This window comes from Nomascus leucogenys, chromosome 2 (genome assembly GCF_006542625.1).
Source record: "Nomascus leucogenys isolate Asia chromosome 2, Asia_NLE_v1, whole genome shotgun sequence".
NCBI lineage: Eukaryota > Metazoa > Chordata > Mammalia > Primates > Hylobatidae > Nomascus > Nomascus leucogenys.
Window position 1 is genome coordinate 46,728,795 of NC_044382.1, and position 26,083 is coordinate 46,754,877.

Consider the following 26,083-nt stretch of genomic DNA (forward strand, 5'->3'; position numbering starts at 1 on the left):
CTAAGTGATATTACAAAGTAACTGAAGAATAAATAAATCAATCAAGAGTGAAGAAACTGGTCAGTGGAGAGAGAATGGAGTAGATGGGAAGAGAGAAGCAGGCAGTCCCAGGAGGAAAGTCCAACCTCAAAAGCTGCTCCTGGTTCTCTCTGTCTCTTTTTTGAGCTAACCTGAGGGAGTCTCTTTGCAATCAATCAATCAGGACTGAATGAAAGAATAATGGCATTTGGCCAAAAAAGAACCACACAGATTAACATGCATGGTCTATACCACTGCCAGGACAATGTGGGCAGGTGCTCTGGAGATGTGTCACCTCAATGATAGGACTGTCACTCAAAGACTAGCATGACTTTGGATGACGGATTTTGGAAATTGCCTCTCGGAACTGAGCTCACATTTGAAACATTTCTGGGCTGAAGTGGGGGCCATGACCCAGGTAGGATTGTCTCTACGGTGGACCCAGCTCCTGGACCTTGTCACATTTAACTAGATGGCCTGGGTACTGACATTATGCAGAGGTCAAAACCAGGTGGAGAGTCTACAAATATGTTTTGTTTGGTTTGGGAATTGTTAAAAAAAATTGAACTAGCTACCAGCATGTAAAATAGGGCTTCACATAGAACTTTGGAATTTTGGTCAGGCGCAGTGGCTCACGCCTGTAATCCCAGCACTTTGGGAGGCCGAGACGGGTGGATCATGAGGTCAGGAGATTGAGACCATCCTGGCTAACATGGTGAAACCCCGTCTCTACTAAAAATACAAAAAATTAGCCGGGCGTGGTGGCGGGCGCCTGTAGTCCCAGCTACTTGGAAGGCTGAGGCAGGAGAATGGCGTGAACCCAGGAGGCGGAGCATGCAGTGAGCCGAGATCGCGCCACTGCACTCCAGTCTGGGGGACAAAGCAAGACTCCGTCTCAAAAACAAAAACAAAAAAAAGAAATTTGGAATTTTGTCTTTTCCACAGTTTGGGTGAGTTGGCCCCCTTGGCCCCCGTTGTCTGCAAAGTGGTCATCTGCCAGAGAAGCCCTGTGGCCAGTGGCCCTGGTACCCGTATTGACCACAAATGTCTCCTTGGCCCACTCTATTCATTTGTGTGACCCTCCTGAGGGCACTGGAATTCATAATTTTTGTTTCACGGATTTATTTCTGTCTTCAAGATTCTCTGCAACTGGCTGGACATGGGGCTTACAGATCCGTTTTGGCCAGCAAGTCTGTATTTCTTTAATTCTGCCCCATATCATTTGTGTAAACATTTAGGATGAAGCCATGGGACATGGCTCCATTCTACTTTGCCCTTTGGCCTAACCAAGTAAAAACACCTCGCATCCTTTCACCATTTTTGGTCCTTTTGACAAAGATAACTTTTTATGCTACTGTATGAGTCCTAGGGTCCCCAGGCATTGGTGTCCAGTTACCTTTTGCTGCTTAAATATTCTCAGTTTTAAAAAATTGCAAATATTAGAGCTCTCTGCTTCTCCATGGCTAGCCCAAGAGAGCTCAGGTCTGTCTTGTCATCAGGATTGCCCAACGCATATGGCAGCCGCTCACTAAATACTTGTTGATTGAAGCACTACACCCTCAGGCAGTTCTTCCTAATTCCACTTACTGTCTATGGCACACTTTCTACACAGCAATGGCTAGAGTGATTTAAGCCTTGGGTTGAGTGGTTCTCATCTGTACATACCTCGGCTTTCTTTTCAGGGTGGATGAAGCCCTTCTCTGTAAGGCATGTGAATGCTGCAGGGTTCTGGAGACTTTCAATTTCTTCAGAGATCCAGCAGAAGGAGTAGGTGCTATTGGTTGGGTTTAGGATGGTAAAGGTCCTGGCCAGGGTGGGGAGAATTGACAGAAGAGAGTGGTACAGGGGATTGAGGATTAGGAGAAGTTTCTTAGAACCTGGCCCTAACCCAATCCCCCATCTGGGAAGCAGAACTGTTCAGAGCACTTTGTTACTGTGGAAATGAAAACTCCATCTCCTCTAGCGATCCACAGTCAGGGTAGGGTTCTGGACTTTGGAATAACAATGCTGCCAAGGGCACAACTGTGCCAACGATCCTCTGTGGTTAAGGAGGTGGTCAGGGATTATACTTTTGTGTCTTCCATATTTTCCTCAGTGGCAAAACTAAGGAGACAGAATTCAGCTTTCTTAATGTAACAGTTCTCTAAAGTCAAACCTCTAAAACTCAAGGTCAAACCCCAGGATATCAAGCCTGCTTATAGGAATAGGTCTAGCTCATCTAGCTGAATTCTTCTAGAGTTCTTTAGGACCGATGTGAATTCAATCAATGTAAACCTAAGCAACTCACCGGAGATTCTTCCCTCCTATGCCCACAGTGGTGAACTCAATCACCCGGGTGTTTGGATCCAGAGCTCCCCCACTGGACCCTCGGAGCTCTGGGCTGCGCTGATGGCCACTTATGTAGTCCGAGTCTTTCAGATCAAAATGGCAGATGGGCAAGGTGCTCCGCCCTTTTGCTACCAGGACCGGACCTTGCTCTCCAGGTGGCAGGTTGGGAATCCTGAGAGGATAAGGTTGTTTTTATTTGTTTTATTTTGTCATCAGTTGTTGCTTTCTTAGTTGGTTGAAAATGAATATTATATCTGCCAGAATATGAGCTTTATGGGAACAGAGGCTAGGTCTGTCTTGGTCAACAGCATCACTCAGTGCCTTGAATGCATGACTGGGCTGAGCATAAGCAGCCTGAATTTGGCTCCTTCTGTGTACCTAAGTATTGCCACATGTTACTTCCCCCATCAATGTTGAGAAAATATTCCTGCTGCAAAATGAGCACAGTCTTACCCTCTGGTCTCTCTCATAGGCATTTAGTGGGATATGGAAAGTGACCTGGAAATCCCAAAAAAGTATCCTGAGCTCCTCGGAAAAGGTGAACTGGATATGAGCAGATGCTCAGCTCCAGGACCAAGCTGAGGTGGCCTAGGTGTGGGAGGGGTCTCAGTGGTATGACTGCAGGGTGTCAACGAGGCCCCAGCAGCTCACTTGGGTCTCTGCCACCCTAGGCCACAGCCCACAGGATTTTTCTGTAAGGTGATTGTACTCCTTCAAGCTTTCCTGGGAGCAAGTACCACATCAGGGACTTTCATTGTCAGATGTCATTAGATCAGCTTTTCTCTCACTGCTATGTACCAGGTCCACCAACTCCACGACCACCACCACCACTACCACCTAATGTTTATCGTGCTTATGGTGTGCCAGGCACTGTTGTAAGCTCTTTATTTGAATTAACTCATTTAACTTTCCCAACAATTCCACCAGCTGAGTATTATATTTACATTTTATGTATGAGGAAACTGTGTCTCAGAGAAGGTACAAGAAAGCTTTCCTAAGTTCATGCTTGCACAAGGACTGAAACCCACCTGGCTGTCACCAGTCTGTTGCTCAGTGGAATCCTACATGCAGCTGGGAAGGGGAAAGTAAGCAGGGGGAAGCATCTGGAGAGGTTGATGAGCAGGACGAAGACCAAATTCTCCTTGTTCTCTAAAGGGTGGACCCTTTAGATCCTTCCAAAGGGAAAAGGGATAATTTGGGGCTGTGCAGGGATCTAGGGCCAGAAAGGATGGTGGCAGAGGTTGGACAGAAAAGGGGATAAGAGCCACAGAGCTTTGTGCTTGCCAAGAAGGGTGTTGTGGCAAGCACATTTTCTTACTGGCAGAAAAGGTTGCTCTCGAAGTCGCCAATGTCCAACGGGGAGAATTTCATTTTGAACTTCTGAATCTTCCCCACCTGCACGATTCCCGAGGAGGGCTCCACAGAGAAGGGCTGTGGGGAACCCTTGGCCCAGTGGTCCATGGTGCTGTCCAGGGTGCTGCCTGTGTGCATCGTGTCCTGACTAAGCTGATCTTTTTGAGCTGAACCTGGGGACAGACAGGGAATGGGTGATATTCTGCATTTGCAGTGAGAGGCAGGTGGAAGGCAGCCCACTCACAGGTCCTTAGGGGCCCTCTGTGGATATGGTGGATATGGACTCACCTTTTGTAGCAGCTGTACTTAACCTTGGGCACTAGAGGTAGGGAATTGCTCATATAGCTTACAGGAGGCTCATGAAAGATGTTTCTATTTATTCCATAGGGTTTTCAAATTTGTTTCCTTTTGGTTCAAGGGGGTGGGTCAAGAAGATGTTTGTGCCCTAGAATAATGGGCTGTGAACATATTTTTTTGAGAATCATTGTTCTAAAGTAGGGGTTTACAATCTGGGGACCCATGGATAAGGGCCCATTCAAAAGGTCTGTGCATCTCCAAAGTTGAAATAATAATAATAATAATAATAATGATAGCAACTTGCCTACCAAGTGTTGGGCCCTTTTCTAGTGCTTCATATGTACCAACTGAGAACTTGGGCATGGGTGTGTATCTTCCTGGGAAAATGATTCATAACTTTCAACAGTTTCTCCAAGGGATCAATAATCTCCCACAAGGTTAAGACCTAAGAGACAAGATGCCCAGTTATCTTGAGATGGGGCATTGGCCTAGTGCAGGGACAGAGTCCAGACTCCAGGAGGGTGGAGGTAAGTTCTGGAGTCCCTCAGGCCCATTTGGCTCTGCAGACACCACAAGGTCTCTGCTTTGCTTTTCTTTAGCTACTTAGGAGACCCTCTGAGCAGTGCTGGCCTCTCCATGAACAAGGCTCTTCTAACTGGTGACTCAGGCCAGGCCCTGGGTTTTACTTGTCATTGAATTTACCTTGGTGATCTGGTTTTGCAAAGCTGACTGCCTTTGAGGTATCTTCTGAGACCCAGCTGAATTCCAGCTGCACACGTCCTGAATTAATCACGTCAAACCTGCAAATCGATCAGGGAGCAGATTTGAGAAATGTGCTGCAGGTGGTTTCGGTTCTGGCTGCATGTCATCTACACTGTACTTAACCTTTTGAAGTCATGTCACTTTGTTTCTTAAATATTTTTTAAAAGGCATATTTTAAGTAATTTTATTAGAAATCATGCATATTATATACTCGAACAATAAAATATATAGTGATTAAAAGTAAAAATACAAAAAATATTTAGCACTTAAAAGTATTTTGCATTCTTCCAACACCCTGTGCAGTGAGCTCTCAGCATGCATCGCAGTAATCCTAAACCCCCCCAGTGAGAGAGGAAACAAAATCTATTTCACATGACAGCACCTCCCTCAGGAACAAATTCTACAGGCCCTCCCTTTCTGAATCACCTCCCATCAGAAACAACGTCCCTGGCTGGGCAGGGTGGCTCACACCTGTAATCCCAGCACTTTGGGAGGCCAGGGCAGGCAGCTCACTTGAGGCCAAGAATTTGAGACTAGCCTGGCCAACATGGTGAAACCCCATCTCTACTAAAAATATAAAAATTAGCCAGGTGTGGTGGCACATGCCTGCAGTCCCAACTACTCAGTTACTCAGGAGGCTGAGGCACGAGAATCGTTTGAACCCAGGAGATGGAGGTTGTAGTGAGCTGAGATCATGCCACTGGGCCACAAAGCGAGACTTTGTTGAAAGAAAAGAAAAGAAAAGAAAGGAAGGAAGTCCCTGTGATCAGAAGCCATTTGACCCCTGCCTGTAACCCCTTTCCTGACTGAGGCACAGATTTGAATTTTAGTTACTTCAAACTCAAATTCTGAATCAGCAGAGGCGTTTCCTGCCTCACATTTTCCTGCTTTAAGACAAGAACAGGGCCGGGTGCGGTGGCTCACGCCTGAAATCCCAGCACTTTGGGAGGCCAAAGCAGGTGGATCACCTGAGGTCAGGAGTTCGAGACCAGCCTGGCCAACATAGTGAAACCCCATCTCTACTAAAAATACAAAAATTAGCTCGGCGTGGTGGCATGCACCTATAGTCCCAGCTACTCAGGAGGCTAAGGCAGGAGAATCCCTTGAACCCGGGAGGTGGAGGTTGCAGTGAGCTGAGATCACACCATTGCAATCCAGCCTGGGTGACAGGGTGAGACTCTGGCTCAAAAAAAAAAAAAAAAAAGAGACAAGAACAGGGAGGCAGAGTTTTTTCTGGAATCACTATTAAACTTGATCATAGTTAACAGCAGAAAGATGAAACCTTGGTACAAGAAAATGATGATGAAACAAATCCACATGCCCTTCCTGGTTTTAGGGGAATAGTAAGAGTTAGGAGTTTGGGTGAGGAGTAGGTCTACAGTGGGATGTAGAGATTAGATTTCTACTCTCTAGTCCAGGTAGACAGACCATCCAGTTACGCCTGAAATCAAGTGCTTTGACCACAGTGGCTTGTGTTTATTTTGCAAATTTATGAGCACTTGTATTTATTCTAAAGATAATTTTTATAAAGTGGAGAAATCTCAGTGGCACAGAATACTTTTCATAAAAAGAGTTCCTAGTTTAGGGGTTGGCAAACTTCTGTAAAGGGCCAGATAGTAAGTTTTTTGGCTTTGTGTCCCATACGGTCTCTGCAATGACTCAGCTCTACCTTTGTAGTGGGAATGCAGCCACAGATAGGTCATAAATTAATGGGCATAGCTGCATGCCAGCAAAACTTTATCTACAAAAACAGGCTACAGGCTACAGTTTGCTGACCCCTGCTTTAGGTGAAATGACCATCAGCAGATCACACTTCCTGACATTTATCTTTTGGTTCTATCATAATTTGCAAAGACGTTTAGAATTCAACAAATGCACGATGAGTTGAATAAGCTAATTACTAATTTGTATGCAGTAGAAATGTCAGTGGCTTACATTTTTGTCCTTGTATGTGTTGCAAATGTTGCTCTCTCTGCCTAGAGAGAGCCCTTCACTTGGCTACCTCCATTCTCACTTCTTTCACTCTCACTTTGTTCTCACTTCTTTACTTGGTTACCTCCTATCTGTCCTCTAAAATTCAGCTGGGGAACTACCTTGTCCAGGAAGCCTTCCTTGACTCCCTTGATCTGCCTTAAATACCCCTTTGCTTCATGCACATGACATCATGCTGTAACGAACAATTCTCCTGTTTCTATCTGTCCCCCGGCTGCCACCCTCAGATTATGAGCTCTTTGAAGGCAGGGCCCATGGCATTCTTGAGTCCCTGTGACCGAGTGTGGGTGAAGGGTTAACGTAACCTTTTCTCCTTCTCAAAGATGAATTTGACTCTGAAATCGCTTTCTAGGTCTGTTCCCCTGGAGACTTGATAAGGGAGGAATGTCAGTTGTATTATTAGGTAACATTGTTTATACTAAAAATGGCCCCTGATGAGTAAATAATATATGCACTGGGAGGAACTATGACCACCTAGAGGGAAGCCATAGCTGTGGGTTCTCAGTGACTCTTGTAACTGGGCATATTCTCTGCAGGGACCCCAGAAGATATACCTACAGAGTGGTTAGGAGAAATGGTGGTCTTTGGGCCTGGGCTTCTAAGCTTAGATGGACCCTATACCCACCAGTGTGGATATTGTCTGGGTTATCACTTGGTGCATGGGCAAAAAGAACAGATCCTGGGTGGCTGTGTAGACTGCTGCAAGGACTGCTCCCACTAAAGTGGATTGCCTGATGCCGCCCTCCTGGTATACTACATTTCCTGGCCTATATGTTGATTTCAAGTGTGAATTTCAATAGCTCTGTGGGCCTGAATGTTTCATTGGACCTAAGACAACACTCTGGTGCATGCCACACAGATACGGTGCCTAGTAGATGCTGTTGTACATAATAGACGTTTGATGAGTGAGTGAGTGAATGACGGAATGAAAGAGCTTTTCCATCTGGTGTCATAAGACTTTTGATGACTCACTCAAACACTCGGGTCTGGTAAACCAAGGTTTCCTTAAAGCGTACATCTCTTGCTTGGCAGTGGTATGAAGCGAAATCCACATTGGCACTGATTTGAAGCTGCAGTTCTTGGTAGTTTTCTTCTAGTACTGCGTGAGCAGGTTCTGAATCCGTCTCTATCACCTGTAACAAAGGCAGCTGTGTCCTCAGAGATGCAGAGCACAGGGACAGAAAAACTGACAATGGAATAGAATACAGAGACCAGAAACATTCTAGGCATATATAAAATTTAGGTACACTATGTGACAATAAAGTCCTGGCAGATCACTGGGGAACAGAGAGGCTAAATGAAAAAGGGATCTAGTAAGATTAGTCATCTAGATGAAAAATATGAAATTGGATCCTTGCTTCACAACATACATAAAATCCAGGTGGGCCAAGAGCTGAAATATCAAAAAAACAAAAGTCTTAAAAATATATAAGTGAAGATCTTTCTGGGAGGAAAGAGTTTTAAAAATAAGACACAAAAAGTAATAAATATAAAAGGGATTAATAAACTTGATGATATTAAAATTAATAACAGAAAAGATAAACTAGGCCAGGCATGGTGGCCCACACCCGTAATCCCAGCACTTTGGGAGGCCGAGGTGGGTGGATCACTTGAGGCTAGGAGTTTGAGACCAGCCTGGCCAACATGGTGAAACCCTGTCTCTGCTAAAAATACAAAAATTAGCCGGGTGTGGTGGTGCTTGCTTGTAATCCCAGCTACTTGGGAGGCTGAGGCATGAGATTCTCTTGAACCTAGGAGGTGGAGGTTGCAGTGAGCCGCGATTGTGCCACTGTATTCTGGCCTGGGCGAAAGAGCAAAACTCTGTCTCAAAATAAAAAGATAAACTATAAATTTGGTAAGGATATTTGCAGACAAATCATATGAACAGAAGAGTTTATAAAAAATAAAATAACTCACACAAAGTATAAGTATCATAATTGATAAATGAGCAAAAGGCACGAAAAGGCATTCCTGTAAGGGATAACTTGTATGACTAGTAATCATATGAAGAAATACTCAGCCTTATTTGTGATCGGGGATCAGGACAATGCAAAATAGGCTCATAATGAGAACATTTCCCATTCATTCAAATGATAAAAATCAAGAAGTCTGGGCCGGGCGCGGTGGCTCACGCTTGTAATCCCAGCACTTTGGGAGGCCGAGGCGGGCAGATCACGAGGTCAGGAGATCGAGACCACGGTGAAACCCCATCTCTACTAAAAATACAAAAAATTAGCCGGGCGTGGTGGTGGGCACCTGTAGTCCCAGCTACTCAGAGAGGCTGAGGCAGGAGAATGGCGTGAACCTGGGAGGCGGAGCTTGCAGTGAGCAGAGATTGCGCCACTGCACTCCAGCCTGGCTGAGAGCGCGAGACTCCGTCTCAAAAAAAAAAAAAATCAAGAAGTCTGATAATGCCAAGTGTCGGAGAGGACATGGACCAATAAGCTCTCTGCTGTAGGAGTATAAATTGGTACAGCTACTGTGGAAAATAGTGGGGCGTTATCTTGGCAAGTTGAACATTCATATATCCAATGAGTCAGCAATTCCACTTCTAGGAATATAAACTCTTACAAATGAACACCATGTGAATAATATGTCTGTGATAGCAAAATCCCAAATAATTTTCAAAAGGAGAAGGGAGAAATCCTAATGGAATTTTATGTAGAAGTGAAATGGATACACTACAGCCACATACAACAATATGGATGATCACATACAAAAACATTTTTTAAAAGTTAAAACTACAACTAAACAATATATGTTTTATTTTTATTTTTTGAGAAACAGTCTCACATTGTGTCTTCCAGGGTGGAGTACAGTGGTGCGATCATGGCCCACTGCAGCCTTGACCTCCCAGAGCTCATATGATCCTCTCACCTCAGCCTCCTGAGTAGCTGGGACTACAGGCGTGCACCATCACGCCCAGCTAATTTTTGGTAGAGATGGGATTTCACTATGTTGCCCAGGTTGGTCTCAAACTCCTGGGCTCAAGCAATCTGCCTGCCTCAGCCTCCCAAAGTTTTGGGATTACAGGCATGAGCCACTGTGCCTGGCCTGATATACCTTTTAGTATGCATAGGTTAAAAAAAGAACAAAAAACAAAAACCAAGGGAGGAAACAAGTCAAGTCAAGATAGTGATTACTTCTAGGATGGAGGCAGAGGGATGGAATAGCTGAGAATTACACAGGCAGTCAATGTTCTACTTCCCGTGTTGGGTGTGGGTTTGTCTCTGTGTATTATATTGTTTTTAAAAATCTTAACCAAGGAATGAATAAAAGAAGGGCACACATGGACCAAAGATGAGATCCTGTCATGAACCAAAGATTATCACAAATGTGATTCTGGACACCTGAGGGAAAAGGGAAACAACTAAAAGATGAGCATTGACATTTTTGAAGAAGGAAAAGGTGGGAGGACTTGCTCAACTGCTTATCAAGACTTAAGCTAAAGGTCTACCAGTGAAGATGTGTGGTATGTGTAGCATGGATGGCAGGCAGCATGTGTAGAAGTTTAGTTTGTCACTTTTGGAATCAAGGTTAAGTAGAATGGGAACTTTTTCTTTTTTTCTGTGAAAAAAGGAAATAATGAGGGACTTGAGACCAGTAGGAATCCAAGCATGGAGGCCTGGTCAGATTGGTGCTTGATGTCCCCACTTACTTTTCGTTTTGTAGTGAAAGTCCCAGGCATGTTTCTGGGTACATCCACCCACTTCACTGTGTGCATGCGGTCATCCCAGTCGGGGACCTGGTCTGCAGGGAGCTGAAACATAATCCTGGAGAGCTTGCACTTGATCCGCATATTCTTTAGGTTGATGGGTACATCTGACTTCATGGTCACCACTATGTCCTTGGCACACCCAGGGTGGAGGTGGCCCATCTAGGGAAAAGCCTGGTATTAGTATTTTTGAGAATCCAATCTTGAGGACTCTTGATACCTGCTGGTGATATTCTAGAGAAGTGAAGGAGCCAAAGGTCTTGGCAAAAAATGCATCAGTTAAGCCTGTGTATGTAGACAGAATTAAATATGTGCAAGAGGACCTTACGCAGAGACATAACAATAATAACAAGAACAACTAATATTTACCAAATGTACTTGCTTCAGGCACTATTCTAAACCTTTACACAATTCTACGAATCCCTACAACAACCCTATGAGGGGTACAGCTATTATTCTCATTTTACAGACAATGAAACTTGTAACTTGGTTCAGTTTATTAATTTTTGAGGAGTTGGATTCAGACCCAGGCAATCTGGCTCCACATGCCATACTCTTAATCAATATGATCTACACAAATTATGGACAGAGGAATACAGTACACTAGCAGTTGTCCAAAGGTGTTCTGGTGACCGTGGGATCCCCAAGACCTTTTCAGGGGATAAATGAGGCCAAGACTATTTTCATAGTAATATGAAGATGTTATTTGACTTTTTCACTCTCATTTTCTCATAAGTGCACAATGGAGTTTTCTAGAGGTTATGTGATATATGGTGATATGGTCTGGCTGTGTCTCCACCCAAATCTCATCTTGAATTGTAGATCCTATAATCCCCACATGTTGTGGGAGGGACCTGGTAGGAGATAATTGAATCATGGGGGCAGTTTTTCCCATACTGTTCTTGTGGTAGTGAATAAGTCTCACAAAATCTGATGGTTTTATAAGGGGTTTCCCCTTTTGCTTGACTCTCATTTTTCTCTCTTGTCTGCTACCATGTAAAATGTGCCTTTTGCCTTCTGCCATGATTGTGAGGCATCCCCAGCTACGTGGAACTGTGATTCCATTAGCCTCTTTATAAATTACCCAGTCTCGGGTATGTCTTTATCAGCAATGTGAAAATGAACAAATATAGTAATTTGGTACTGGTATAGTGAGTGGGGCACTGCTGTAAAGATACCTGAAAATGTGGAAGTGACTTTGGAACTGGGTAATAGGCAGAGGTTGGAACAGTTTGGAGGGCTCAGAAGAAGACAGAAAATGTGGGAAAGTTTGGAACTTCCTAGAGACTTGTCGAATGGCTTTGACCAAAATGCTGATGATATGGACAATGAAATCCAGGCTGAGATAGTCTCAGATGGAGATGAGAAACTAGTTGGGAACTGGAGTAAAGGTGACTCTTGCTATGTTTTAGCAAAGAGACTGGTGGCATTTTGCCCTTGCCCTAGAGATTTGTGGAACTTTGAACTTGAGGGAGATGATTTAAGGTACCTGGCATAAAAAATTTCTAAGCAGCAAGATGTTCAAGAGATTACTTGGGTGCTCTTAAAAGCATTCAGTTTTAAAAGGGAAATAGAGCATAAAAGTTCAGAAAACTTTCAGCCTGATGATAGAAAAGAAAAACCCATTTTCTGAGGAGAAATTCAAGCTGGCTTCAGAAATTTGCAAAAGTAGTGAGGAGCCAAATGTTAATGGCCAAAACAATGGGGAAAATGTCTCTAGGGCATGTCAGAGACCTTTGTGGCAGCCCCTCCCAACACAGACCCAGAGGCCTGGGAGGAAAAAATGGTTTTATGGGTGGCCCAGGGACCCCCCTGCTGTGTGCAGCCTAAGGACGTGGAGCTCTGCATCCTAGCCACTCTGATCATGGCTAAAAGGGGCCAAGGTGTAGCTCAGGCCATGGCTTCAGAGGGTGCATGCCCCAAGACTTGGCAGCTTCCATGTGGTGTTGAGCCTGTGGGTGCACAGAAGTCAAGAATTGAGGTTGGGAACCTCCACTGTGCCCGGCCTCTCTGCCTTCTTTGATTAAGGCCTTGGTAATAAAAATAATGCACAAAAGCAGATTACCCTATTACATTATACTGTGTTTGTTTCTTCACAGGTAAAATGCAGATAATAGTAGTATCTATGGCTGGGCACAGTGACTCATGCCTATAATCCCAGCACTTTGGGAGGCCGAGGCAGGTGGATTGCTTGAGCTCAGGAGTTTGAGACCAGACTGGACAACATGGTGAAACCTGTCTCTGCCAAAAATACAAAAAAATTAGCCAGGTGTGGTAGTGTGCATCTGTTGTCCCAGCTACTTGGGGGGCTGAGGTGGGAGAATCACTTGATCTTGGGAGGTGGACGTTGCAATGAGCCAAGATTGTGACACTGCACTCCAGCCTGGGTGACCGAGTGAGACTATCTCAACAAACAATCAAAAACAAAAAAAAGTAGTATCTGCCCTATAGGGTTGTTCAGAGGATTAACCAAGGTCTTAGAACTATTTTTGGCATATAATAAGCACTCAATTTACAAATAAAGTGGCATACTAGCTCTATTCAGGGTTGGATTTGGACCATGATGAACTGGAATGGTCAGGGTCCTAATGAACTTTACATCCCTCCAAAAAGCAAAATTTATCCCTAACAGCACTCAAAGATTTAAAGATGACAAAGTCCCCAACCCCTTTGCTCCATCCCCCTCGAGTACTGTGTTTGAGCAGACTCAGTAGCTGTGTGTCAACAGAGCAGGAGGCAGTGAAGACACTGGGGTGTGCCAGTGCTCTGGGAACTCAGAAGTGAATTATCTACAAAAAGCAACCACTGGCCAGAGGCAACGATCTGCTAGAATGTTATCCTAGGCCTTGTTCAATGTCAAGCTTTAGTCAGCAATTAAAAAAAAAAATGTGTGCTGTGGAGATGCTAAAAGAAGTGGTTAGAAAATTCCAGGTAAAACAAAGTTAACTAGGTTTTAACATGCCAAACAGAAACAGGAATCTTTAAGAGAAGGATGGAGCTTGGAACATTTTCTAAATCTCAGTTGTCCACAGAACCCATCACCCCCATTCTAGCTTTTGGTGAAGCATTTTGAAGGACTGATACTCTAAAGGACACACACCTAGGAGGACACAGCTCCACAATCTGGGATGGGAAGACTAGGACCTGTATTCATCTATACAGGCCTCCACAGGGTCCCTTGACAGCAGCCTAGCAACAGTCTTGGCCAACTTTGTTCTCTGTCTTCCCCTCTTAACCAGGGGAGACATGAACAGTGTTCTTTGCTACCAGGTATGAGTTAGGGATGATTCCTCGGCTGTCTCTCAGCTTGAGATGCATTAATTCCATTCCATGCATCCATGGGAAAGGGCTGACAATCAGTCTGGGGTTGTCTTAGGACTAAGGGATTCCAGAAAATGATGAACGACTTTTATTTACCTGTGGTGAGAAAGCAATTGTAGCTGAAACAGGCCATTCAAACCGTATCAAGTTCACTTGGCTGTGATTTGTGACTGTGAAGCTCACATTATAGCTGTGTCCAATGTGGCAGTCCCCAAACTGGATGTGGTCCACCAGAGCAGCTAGGGATTAGAAGCAGAAGGCTGTGAGTCCTCCCTGGCTTCCCCTGAGGGCCTGCTTCCTTAGGGAAGCATAGTGCTTCACCCACATGCAATCCTTCCATCCTTGGATGGTTATATTTGAAAAACCTAGAATCTCTGAGTAACAAGATTTCTATCCTCAAGGAATCTATCTATCCACCCATCCACCCATCCATCCATCCATCCATCCATCCATCATCCACTCACCCATCCATCCATCATCCACCCACCCATCATCTACCATCCATCATCTACTTATCTATCCATCCATCCCTCCCTCTCATCCATCCATTATCCACCCATCCATCATCCATCTATCCATCACCCACCTATCCATCCATCATCCATCCATCCATCCATCCATCCATCCATCCATCCATCATCCACCCACCCATCATCTACCCATTCATCCATCCATCATCTATCTACCTATCCATCCACCCCTCCCTCCCATTCATCTATTATCCACCCATCCATCATCCACCTATCCATCACCCACCTATCCATCCATCCATCATCCATCCATCCACCATCCATCCATCCATTATCCACCTATCCATCCATCCATCCTCCACCTACTAATCCATCCAGCCATCATCCACCCACCCATCCATCCATCCATCCATCCATCATCCACCCTCCCCCATCCTGCCATTATCCACCCACCCATCCAGCCATCACCCACCCACACACCCATCATCCATCCACCCACCCATCATCCACCCATCCACCATCCACTTATCCACCCATCCATCATCTCCCTATCCACCCATCCATCCATCCATTATCCACCCTCCCATCCATCCATCATCCACCTGCTCACCCACTGATCCATCCATCATCCACCCATCCATCCACCCACCCACCCATCCATCCATCCATCATCCACTCATCCATGCATGCACGCATGTATCCATCCATCCATTCATCTATCCTATCCCTCTATCCCTTCATCCATCCATCCATCATCCATTCACCCACCTTAGCCCTCACCTCCATTTGTACAAGAGAAAACATAGGTCCCCAACTCCATTTCTTTGGTGAGAAAATACTACAAAGGATTGGAATTGCCAGATAAAACATAGGAGTCCTGGTTAAATCTGAATTAAAGATAAGTAATGAATAATTTTTTAGGATAAGTATGTCCCATGCCATGTTTGGGATATACATATACTAAAAATTATTCATAGTTTAACTGAAATTCCAATTTATTGAGGAGTCTTGTATTCTGATTTGCTAACTCTGGCAATCCTATTATGGGCATGAAATCTGAGTTCTGAACTTAGATTCACTGCTGGCTCCTGCTTGAACCTTGGTAAGAGAGATGTCACCCTGTAGCCTCAAACAGGGCTGAAACACCAGGTATATGAGGAGTGTTGATTTCAACCCATGTTGTGTAGACCACCTAATGGTACATTCCAGGACTTTAATTAAGCTTCTAGGTAAACTATGGGACTCTGTTTATAACTCACTTTTTAGCAACCAACCACATAATTAGGGCACTTAACCAATGCTTTCTAATGATAACAATTTGATGATAAATTTTTCCAACCCCCAAAAAATGTCAACTAAATGAAGCTTTAGTTCTTGATAGATTGCAGCACAACATGTCTTAAGCTGTAGTATAAAAACATGTCACCTGGGGTCTTGTTAAAATGTGGATTCTGATTCAGTAGGGCAGGGTGGGTCTGAAACCCCCATTTCTAATAAGCTCCCAGGTGATGCTGATGCCATAGGATCTCAGACTGCTCATTGAGTAGTGGGGCTGTGCAGAGTGATGTTCTAGAAGTGCCCAAACCTATACTCTCTCTAATAAACAGACAATGCCAACACAAGCCAGCTAATAAATGCAGACAGGAAAAACTGCAAGGAATTTATTTGCTTATTAGTTGAACCAGAACTTGAATATCAAACTATAAGCTCCTTAAGAGTAGAGACTTCCTTGTTAATTTTGAAACTCCAGGGATCAGCATGCCTGGAACATGTACTTGGTGCTCAATACATATTCATCGAGTGAACACATGAATAAATGGAACGATGGATGCCATGACTGAGCCAGGCACGCTAGAGCATACAGTAATGAAGAGGAGAGTCAGTCCTAAATTCTCAGGGAGCTAACCAACCTGTTATTTAAATTTACTCTCATTTAAAACAAATGACCCAGTAGCCAACACTTGTCAACACCTCACTGCTGTTTCTCCCACCTGCCACCAAGTCTTCCACATCATTGTCCTCGATGATCTCTGTGAACTCAGAGATACTTATGTCTTCCTGGCTGGTGGGGGCCACCAGCCCGTGGATGTTGTCCAAGGTGATGTCATCCTTATAGCCCTCTCCCACCATGTGGATGTTGGTCTCCTCATATTGGTTGTTGATCACTGACAAGTGGATGATACCTCTCAACCTCCCAACCTTCTGGGAGTGGAAAAAGACATCAAATTCAGCTGTATCTCCAGGAGAAACAACCAAGGAGGCTGTGTGAGCTTTCTTTGCTGCAAAGAGAAGAGAGAAGATAAGATTTAGAACCAGTTTCAAGAAATGTGTATCTATAAAGACCCCTGTTGAAGGGAAAGTAACCCTAGAATGGGAACGAGCCTTAGCTAGAGGCCAGTGGTGACGAGACTGGGCATTCCCCTCTGGCTGGGCCTTGAGTGGTCCCCTAACGAAGCAGCTACTGAGATCCACTGCCCTCTAGAAGCACCCTCCCCACACTTACCTTTTTCATGTGGTTTGTTTTCCTCTGTGATGTAGATGTATGAGGTGGTGGGCTTCCCTTTCAGGGAGAAGACTCCTAGCTCATCCTGCAGGTCAACATGCAGCTGGCAGAAGGAAGGCAGGGATGAATGCTAGGCTTACAGGCTGCTCATGGGCTTTGAGTCTGGGGTGAGATACTGTGCTGTGTTTGGGGTAGGACCCCAAAAAGGTATTGTGCCTAATATTCACTTTTTTGAATTTCTTATTAAGAGAGAGAAATAATAAATATTAGACCTAGAGAGGACAGAAGAACATTCAGTCAGATCAGCCCTTGTTATCTGAGTGAGGAACCAGAGGTTCAAGGCGTATGCAGAACTTTCCAGATCACGTAGGTAGATAGGGTCAAAATGTGGTTGCCAACACCTCTGTCATTACCAGAGGCAGTTATAAAATATATGCTAGGCTAACAAAATGGAAATGAATACTTGTAATGCTATAAGGGCCTGCATTGATGTCAATTCCTAAAAACCAGTATCTCCTAGGTGCTATGCATTAGTTTAGTTGCCTGATAGTGTCATGTTAAGCATCCTACCACGATAAGAGAAAAAACAAGGTGGGCATTTGACCTACTTGGAGAAAGTGGTGCTTTCTGGCCCATTGTAAGGAAGATAAGACTAAAGCCATGCATCTGATTTCAGATGTGAGACATCAGCAGGCATTGTTAGAAGACAGTAATGCTGGCACCGTCGTGAAAAAGATTGAATAATATAAAATATGAGACATGGAGAAGACAGAAATAGTGATATCACATGGGAAGCTTCTGAGATAAAAAATTATGTATTTAGAAACAACTTTAATAAGAAACTATATGGAAGAATTATATGTAAGAATATTGACATAAAAGATCTAAATAAATGGGTGGAAATCCTAAATGTTCCTGGTGGAGAGTCTAAATACTCTGCAAGCAGAAATCCTCCCAGATTCAGAGGCTTCCCGATGGGATTTTTAAAGGAACATTATAAAATATTTATAAAGCTTATCTGAGAGATTAATAGGTGAAAATCGTTAAGAAAAATAGCAAAAACGGAGTAGGTGGATAGGAATTCACTGAACTAGATGCTAAAACATATTATAAAGCCATAATAATGGAAACAATGCAGGGTAATGGTAAACTAGGTAACCTGAACTCAAGGCAACAACAATTGCTAGACTAAATATATAAAAAAAATTTTTTTAAAAGCGTAACAGAGCTACAAAGAGAATGAGGAGTAAATAGACCAGGATCTGTGAGAGTATAGAAATCCAGCAAGGTTAGTCTCACTTTCTGGGTGGTTTTTGTCTGCCCAGAACATTTGCCAATCAGGAAAAGGTAGACAGGAGGCTTGTCTGCACTTTTTTTTTTTTTTTTCTAATTTTGATATGGAATCTCACTCTGTCACCCAGGCCGGAGCGCAGTGGCGAAATCTTGGCTCACTGCAACCTCTGTCTCCCGGGTTCTGGCGATTCTCCTGCCTCAGCCTCCAGGGTAGCTAGGATTACAGGCGCGAGTCACCTCGCCCAACTAATTTTTGTATGTTTTTAGTAAAGACAGGATTTTACCATGTTGTCCAGGCTGGTCTCAAAATCCTGATATGCCCACCTCAGCCTCCCAAGGTGCTGGGATTACAGGCGTTGTCTGCACTTTTGATGGTCTTTTGGTGCTAAGAGGGCAAAAGTTCAAGGCCTGTGGAAGGTGAGAATGCTTTCTTCTGGGCTGGGACCTCATAAGATGAAAGGTGAGCTGGATATAAACCAGCTTTCCCAAGGATGGCAATCCTGCTCTGAGTCATCTGGGTAATCCAGAAAATCTCAAACCCTAACACTGGCTTAAGGTGAACCTGAATTTCTAGTGCCCCCAAGTGTTGGGCAGAAGCAAATGAAAATTGCCTCTGAAGAAAAATATGATCCTTAGTTTAATGATTTCTAAATAACTTTTACAATATAATACCCAACACATGAACAGAAGATAACCAGGCACATGAGGAGGCAGGGCAACATGGGCAAAGATGAGTAGAAATAGTAGAAAAAGATGAGTAGAAATACCAGAAAGAGCCACAATGACTTTGGATTTTGGAATTATCTGGTATAGACTGTAAAATGGCTATGATTACTGTGTTCAAGAAATAAAAGTTATGTCTGACAATTTCAGCTAGAAACTAGAAACTGTAAACATGAATTATTCAGATTTTTAGAACAGCCTGATAGAAATTCTAAGACTGAAAAATATAATAACTTAAGGACTTAATGGAAACTTTAACAGTAGATTCAATACAGCTAAAGGGAGAGTTAATAAACTGAAAACAGGTCAAAAGAAATTATGCAGAATGAAACCCAGAGGAAAAGTGAGTGGAAAATATAGTGAGACTGGAGACACAGAAGGTATAGTGAGAAGGTCTTCTATATATTTAATTATCTTCCCAGAAGTACAGATTAGAGAGAATGAAACAGAAACAATATTTAAAGACATGTCTAGAAATTTTCCAAAATTGACTTAACTTTAATCCACAGAATCAAGAAGTCTAGTGAATTCTAACAAGGATAAATTAAAAGAAATTCACACCTGGACATTATCACAGTAAAACTGTAGAAAACAAAGTGAAAATGTAAAAGGCAGTCAGAAAAAAAGAATGCCTTAAAGTAGCAGTCCCCAACCTTTTTGGCACCAGGAACTGGTTTCGTGGAAGACAATTTTTCCATGGACCAGGCAATGGGGAATGGTTTTGGGTTGAGACTGTTACATTTCAGATAATCAGGCATTAGATTCTTATAAGGAGCACACAACCTAGATCCCTCACACGTGCAGCTCAAAATAGGGTTCGCACTCCTATGAGAATCTAATGCTACTGCTGATCTGACAGGAAGGGAGCTCAGGTGGTAATGTGAGTGAAGGGGAATGGCTGTAAATACAGATGAGCTTTTGCTCATGGGTCTGTGGCCTGGGGGTTGGGGACCCCTGTCTTAAAACATTTTAGACTTATAGCTGAAACTCAACAGTTAACAATGGAAACCGGAATACATTGGAATAATATCTCCCATTGGCTGAAAGAAAACAACTGCCAAACCAGGACTCTATAGCTAGTAAAAACGATGTTTAAAATGAAGGAGAAATAGAGACTTCACCACCAGCAAACCCACATTAAGGAAATACTAAACAGTATTCTTCAGTTGGTAGGAAAAGGGTCTAAGATGGTGATATGGTTTGGCTGTGTCCCCATCCAAGTCTTATCTTGAATTGTAGCTCCCATAACTCCCACATGTCGTGGGAGGGACCTGGTGGGAGGTAAATGAATCATGGGGGTGGGTCTTTCCCAGGCTGTTCTCGTGATAGTGAATAAGTCTCACAAGATCTGATGGTTTTATAAATGGGAGTTCCCCCGCACAAGCTCCCTTGCCTGCCACCATGTAAGACATGTCTTTCTCCTCCTTTGCCTTCCACCATGATAGTGAGGCCTCCCCAGCCATGTGGAACTGTGAGTCCTCTTTTTTCTTTATAAATTACCCAGTCTCAGGTATGTCTTTATTGGTAGCATGAGAACTGACAAATACAGATGGAAAATTGGAGACCCAGGAATAAAGAGCAATAAAAATGATTAATAAATGAGTAAACCTAAATGGGCCATAAATGTATAAACAATAAGAACAACAGCAGCAAGAATAACAGTGGCAATGTCTTGTAGGGTTTAAAATATTTAGAGAATCCCAAGCCTTCCACAAGTTGTTCCATTACTGTATCCTTTCATTTTTATCTTCCTTGCTCTTCTACCTATACCTATGCTCTCACGAAGCTGGGTGCTTACTAGCTCCTGTAATAGTGTGCACATTTTGTTTTGTTTTGTTTTTTGGCTTCTGCACCTTTAAAGCTTTCTCTCTCTTTCCGGTTTGCATGGACTGCCAAATGCCCACTGAAGGCATTGCTGAAACCCAACTCCTTCAATGAGCCCTGTTCAAATGTCATTTACAGTGAATTTTCCCTTTATTGTCTAGATGGGAATAGATCTTTTTCAAAAGTCCTACAGTCCCTTGTAGAGCACAATACATCACTTTTTTTGTAAAATAAAACCATAATTTAATCATTGAATCAAAATACATTTGGATGTTGTATTTTTCACCCCTACTGAAGTTTCTTTTATCGTCTTATCCTCATTGCAAATGCAATGTTCATTACAGAAAACAATTAAAAAATAAAGAAGATATTAAGAACACCCATAATCCTATCCACTCAGCTTGGTGCACATCACTGCACACTGCCTTGGACAGTAGTTAATGATGATGGTATATTGTGGAATCCGGTTTCCTACTTTCTTTGAGGACAAATATCACACCAGATTCCCCTCTGCATGTCTTTGACACATAGATTAACGTATGTGGATCAACAGAGAAGTCCTCATACATTAGGCATGGCAGAGGCCCCAGTGGCAGAAGTGTAACTTCTGGATTCTTCTCCCTTTTAGCCTCATGCTTCACCCTCGAGTATTACCTGGGCAGGGAGGACGCCATTGTTCTTGAGGATGAGAGGCAGCTTCTCTGAATGACCAAGCAGAAGCCTCTTAAAGAGGAGCAAGGGGTTTCCATATTGGTTATGAAGAATTGGCCGCACAACCGTCACTCGAGGGAGGTTCCCCTCACCAGCGATGTCAAACACGAGGCCTCGGCTCTTGGCCAGGGTGCTGTAGGGGACAGGAAGATTGTAGCCTGTCAGCCTGACATGGTGGGAATGACACTCCCTACAGAGTGTGGCCTGCAGCCCTGCCGGAGGAGAGGGAGCTGGGAGCTGGGAGCTGGTACCTGGGCAAGCCATCCAAGGTAGCCTCAAAGATGCACTGGTAGTTCTGCATGATCTGCGGGGTGAAGGACACCGTGGCAAAGGCATGGGAATGGCTGGCAAGGCACATCTTGCTGGGTTCCACTTCAAAAATGTCGATGATGCGGGCAAAGGGCTGGTGATGGGGGCAGAGACCAGAGTGTGTCAGCATCTTTGTATTCTCACCAGGCTTACTCCTTATTTTCAAGAGCCCCCCACCTCTCATCTAAGTGCTCTGGTGGACATGCTCCACTGCCTGCAGGGTGAGGGGCCCTGAAGGGAACAGCCTGGGACCCACCCCTGAATGATGCCTGGCTAGATTTGGCTAGACCTATGATTTTTGACTCAAATTGATGAACTAAGCCAGGAATCCAGATATTCTCCCTGCTACCCCACCCCTGTCAACTAAATTGGGATGCCTAAAGATTGGTGTTGGTTGGTTTTTAAATTCTTTTTGTGACAGGATCTTGCTCTGTCACTCATGTTGGAGTGCAGTGGCATGATCATGGCTCACTGCAGCCTCGACCTCCTGGACCCAGGCAATCCTCCCACCTCAGCCTCCCAAGTAGCTGGGACTACAGGTGTGTGCCACTATGCCCAGCTAATTTTTTTTTTTTTTTTTTTGTACATATGGGGTTTCATCATGTTTCCCAGGCTGGTCTTATACTCCTGGGCTCAAGTAATCTGCCTGCCTCCGCCTCCCATAGTGCTGGGATTACAGGTGTGAGCCACTGTGCCAGGCCGGCGCTGGTTGTTAAAATGTGGAGCTGAGCTGGGAGCTGGCTGAATCACATGCAAGATGAGAAAGCTGGATGAGAGAATGGAGCAGTGGAAACCCTGTGAGAGAGACATGTGGCCCCTGAGAGATGGACAGAGCATCCGCTGGTCTTCTAAAGGGCGAACTTCAGGTGATGGTGCCAGTCCCAAGGAGTCCTGGCCACATGATGTGTTCCGACCTGTGTCTGAGGTGTCCGATTCACTGCAGTAAGCCTTGCTTTGTTTGGGCTAATCTGAGAGGGTTTCTGCTCCTTGTAACTCCAAGAGCCTTGGCTAGAACAACCTCCCACAGCACTTTATCTGTTCCCATCTTGTGGCAGTGTTTTGGGACTGTAGGGAGCCCTGGCATGGCCTTAAGAGGATTTTTCATTCTCTTGGGAAGTAGGTGGGATTCAAGACTGACTATTCCCTCTTGTTCTTAAACTGAGGGCACTCCAGTTTCTCTTTGCTTTTTCCAAGGGATAGCTGTCAAGTCCACAAACTAGGGTGGAGGAGAACATGTGATGTCTGCAAATCCTCTTATAATATGTCTCTCTTTAGAAATCAGACTTGTGGCTGGGTGCAGTGGCTCACTCTTGTAATCCTAGCACTTTGGGAGGCTGAGGCAGGAGGATCGCTTGAGCCTAGGAGTTTGAGACCAGCCTGGCCAACATGGTGAAACCCTGTCTCTACAAAAAATACAAAAACTAGCCAAGCATGGTGGTGCGTGCCTGTAGTCCCAGCTACTCAGGAGGCTGAGGTAGGAGGATCACTTGAGCCCAGGAAGTCGAGGCTGCAGTGAGCCATGATGGTGCCATTGCACTCCAGCCTGGGCAACAAGAGTGAGACTGTCCCCCCAAAAAAAAAAATCAGTCTTGCTCACTTTTTATGTTTTTAGTACAGAATAGGGAGAAAGCTGCCCCTTAGTATCCCAAATAAGATCCGAGAATAGGCCAGGCGCAGTGGCTCATGCCGGTAATCCCAGCACTTTGGGAGGCCGAGGCGGGTGGATCACGAGGTCAGGAGATTGTGACCATCCTGGCTAACATGGTGAAACCCCGTCTCTACTAAAAATCCAAAAAATTAGCCGGGCGTGGTGATGGGTGCCTATAGTCCCAGCTACTTGGGAGGCTGAGGCAGGAGAATGGCGTGAACCTAGGAGGCAGAGCTTGCAGTGAGCTGAGATCATGCCACTGCACTCCAGCCTGGGTGACAGAGCAGACTCTGTCCCCCCTAAAAAAAAAAAATCAGAGAATAATGACTGGGTGTCACCAGGGCCTGAAGGAAGTCATAAAAGGGATTATGTAGTCTCCCCAACCATACCCCTCTGAGTTGACATTCCCCAGGAATGCACACTCCATATGTAGCTCTAGGGTGATACCAACACCCTTGGTGACTTCCCCACCACCCTCAGCTGTGAACAATGCCAGCTGTGGGGCCTGAGGACCTCCTGGGCCCAGATTCTACTTTTGGGCAGAGAACTGAAGCAGCCGTCATAAAACTAGAATATTTGCTGCACGTTGGATTGGAAATTAAGGGTGACGGAAACTCATTGATTAAGACCTCTCTTGGTATCCTGAATTTTCTGTTCTGCCATGAAAAAAAGTATGATCTGACTCAGAGAGAAAAGGCAGTTTCAAGCCTGGCAGACCGCTGAGATGGGCAATTATTTCATCTTGTATGTGGATGAAGCTTGGCTTTAAGCTCAGCCCGATATTCTCAGGCTCTGGGACCTAGGGGAAGGATTTAGCTTTTAAAGCCTCAGTTTCCCTAACTATAGAATTGGGATAATAATACAAAGTCGGAAGAGTTGTTGTGAGGGCAAAAGGAGGCAGTAAATATAAATCACTTAGCACAGTGCTTGTAATATGGGAAGGGCTGAAACATGCTCACCATTTCACCTTATCCTCAGAATCTGATGCCCCCAAATCTCCCTTACCAGCAGAATATGCAGCTGGAGGCAGGCCTGTCTGGAGCTGGCGCTCACTTTAGCCTCTCCCCACCACGCTTTGTCTATTTTAGGCACGTAGTGAGCATTCAATGGAGGAATGCGGTTTGCTCGTCCATGCATACTTATCACAAAGGTACCTGGAGGAGACACCCACTGGGACAAATGTATCACCACTGGCCTAGGGGAAAGCCCCTAGTTACTTCACATAACTTCCAGCAGGGCCAGATAATTTCCACTCACGCATACAGGCTCCAGAGCAGAGGATGCTGAGAGCCCTGTTTCCAGCTTTATGCCAACCACAGTGGGCCAGGGGCCATTGGGAGCATCTTACCTTATTGGAGATAGGCCTGACTACAATGTTGACATCACAGGCGATCTTTCCCACGTTGCTGATCTTGAAACGAGCCTTGGCTTGGCGGCCCACCAGGACATTGCAGAAGATGAACTTGTTCTCATCCTCGACGAACAGCCCCCCGCTCTCTATGGTCTGCAGGATGTGGTGCAGGTTGGCGCTGGTACATATCTGGTGCTCTTCAAATATCAAGGCGTTGTTTTCGGTCACGAAGGCTGCGGAGTGAAGGGGAGAGTATGAGATGCTGCCTGATTGCTGGATTCCCGTTCTGTAATTCCTAATTTGGAGCTCTGGATTCTTGCAAAGGAGAATCGTGGAGGACACATAGGGGAAGTCATGCAAGGGGGTGTGAGGGATGGGAAACATTCTGTCTTGTCTTCCTCTTTTGTACAGTCCTTGCTGGTTGCCACACTCCAGTGAGCATTTTTCTCCCAATGGTATAAGATCCAAGATCTGGGGTGTGCTATGGAGGGAAGGAGGCAACTGGCCCACTATGCTTCAAGGCTCCAGGGGTCCTATCATCAAAGCATGAGGCATTCTCTTTGCACCTCATCTGCCCTCCTGCTGGGTTACAGATTTTGCATGCTCAGTAACTGAACATTGTTCTCTGTGGACATGTTGCCCACCGGGAGTGGCCTGGCCGTGAACGGGACCCAGTGGTCCTGGGTCCTGTGACACAGCCCATCCCATCATGATTCTCAGATAACACTATTCATCTGGGAATCCAGGACCAGCCTCCTGGGAGTGTGAAGCTGCACCTCCTCCCTTAGGTATATGCCCTGGAAAAATACAACTGAAGACACTAGAGGAAGTTCTAGGACCCCAAAGGAAGCAGCCCAGCCATGTCTGCCAGACAACTTTGGAAAAACTTGCAAGAAAGAAGGTAGAAGTGTTACAGATGAAGGTCTTTTATTTATATATATATTTTTGAGATGGACTCTCGCTCTGTTGTGGAGTACAGTGGCGTGATCTCAGCTCACTGCAAACTTCACCTCCTGGATTCAAGTGCCTCCTGAGTAGCTGGGATTACAGGCATGTGCCACCACACCCGGCTATTTTTTTGTATTTTTAGTAGAGACAGGATTTTGTCATGTTGGCCAGGCTGGTCTCAAACCCCTGACCTTAGGTGATCTGCCCGCTTCGGCCTCCCGAAGTGCTGGGATCACAAGCGTGAGCCACTGCACCTGGTCTCAGATGAACATCTTTTAAGTGGTGTTGTCCAATGTGAGTGGTCAGTACCTGGTAGACAGGCTTCAGCCAGCAAAGTGTAAGGAATGCCGGCAGGGTGGGCTGCAGGGTCTCGGCCGGAGATATCGATGGCTATAAACTCCTCACACTTTCCCATGGGATCAGCCACACAGTCAACGTTGATGACCTGCTGTCCTCCAGAAGGGATGGAGCCAAAACCAGGGTACACGGTGAACATTCCATGGGCGAAGCGGGCCTG

The 26,083-nt window shown here is 44.8% G+C and overlaps 1 protein-coding gene across 1 annotated transcript in view; it reads right to left on the reverse strand.

Annotated features, from left to right (window-relative positions):
• The window catches only part of HYDIN (HYDIN axonemal central pair apparatus protein), a 442,024-nt gene that overhangs the window by 49,547 nt on the left and 366,394 nt on the right, over positions 1 to 26,083 (reverse strand). Inside the window, exons 58-70 of the mRNA XM_030829570.1 lie at positions 25,876 to 26,080; positions 24,616 to 24,851; positions 21,562 to 21,713; positions 21,254 to 21,443; positions 16,760 to 16,862; positions 16,248 to 16,535; positions 13,883 to 14,025; positions 10,409 to 10,627; positions 7,723 to 7,883; positions 4,699 to 4,796; positions 3,665 to 3,872; positions 2,306 to 2,518; positions 1,684 to 1,822 (exon numbers count right to left, since the gene is read on the reverse strand). Coding sequence (XP_030685430.1) covers positions 1,684 to 1,822; positions 2,306 to 2,518; positions 3,665 to 3,872; positions 4,699 to 4,796; positions 7,723 to 7,883; positions 10,409 to 10,627; positions 13,883 to 14,025; positions 16,248 to 16,535; positions 16,760 to 16,862; positions 21,254 to 21,443; positions 21,562 to 21,713; positions 24,616 to 24,851; positions 25,876 to 26,080 — 2,355 coding nt within the window. The remainder of the gene's footprint in view (positions 1 to 1,683; positions 1,823 to 2,305; positions 2,519 to 3,664; positions 3,873 to 4,698; positions 4,797 to 7,722; positions 7,884 to 10,408; positions 10,628 to 13,882; positions 14,026 to 16,247; positions 16,536 to 16,759; positions 16,863 to 21,253; positions 21,444 to 21,561; positions 21,714 to 24,615; positions 24,852 to 25,875; positions 26,081 to 26,083) is intronic.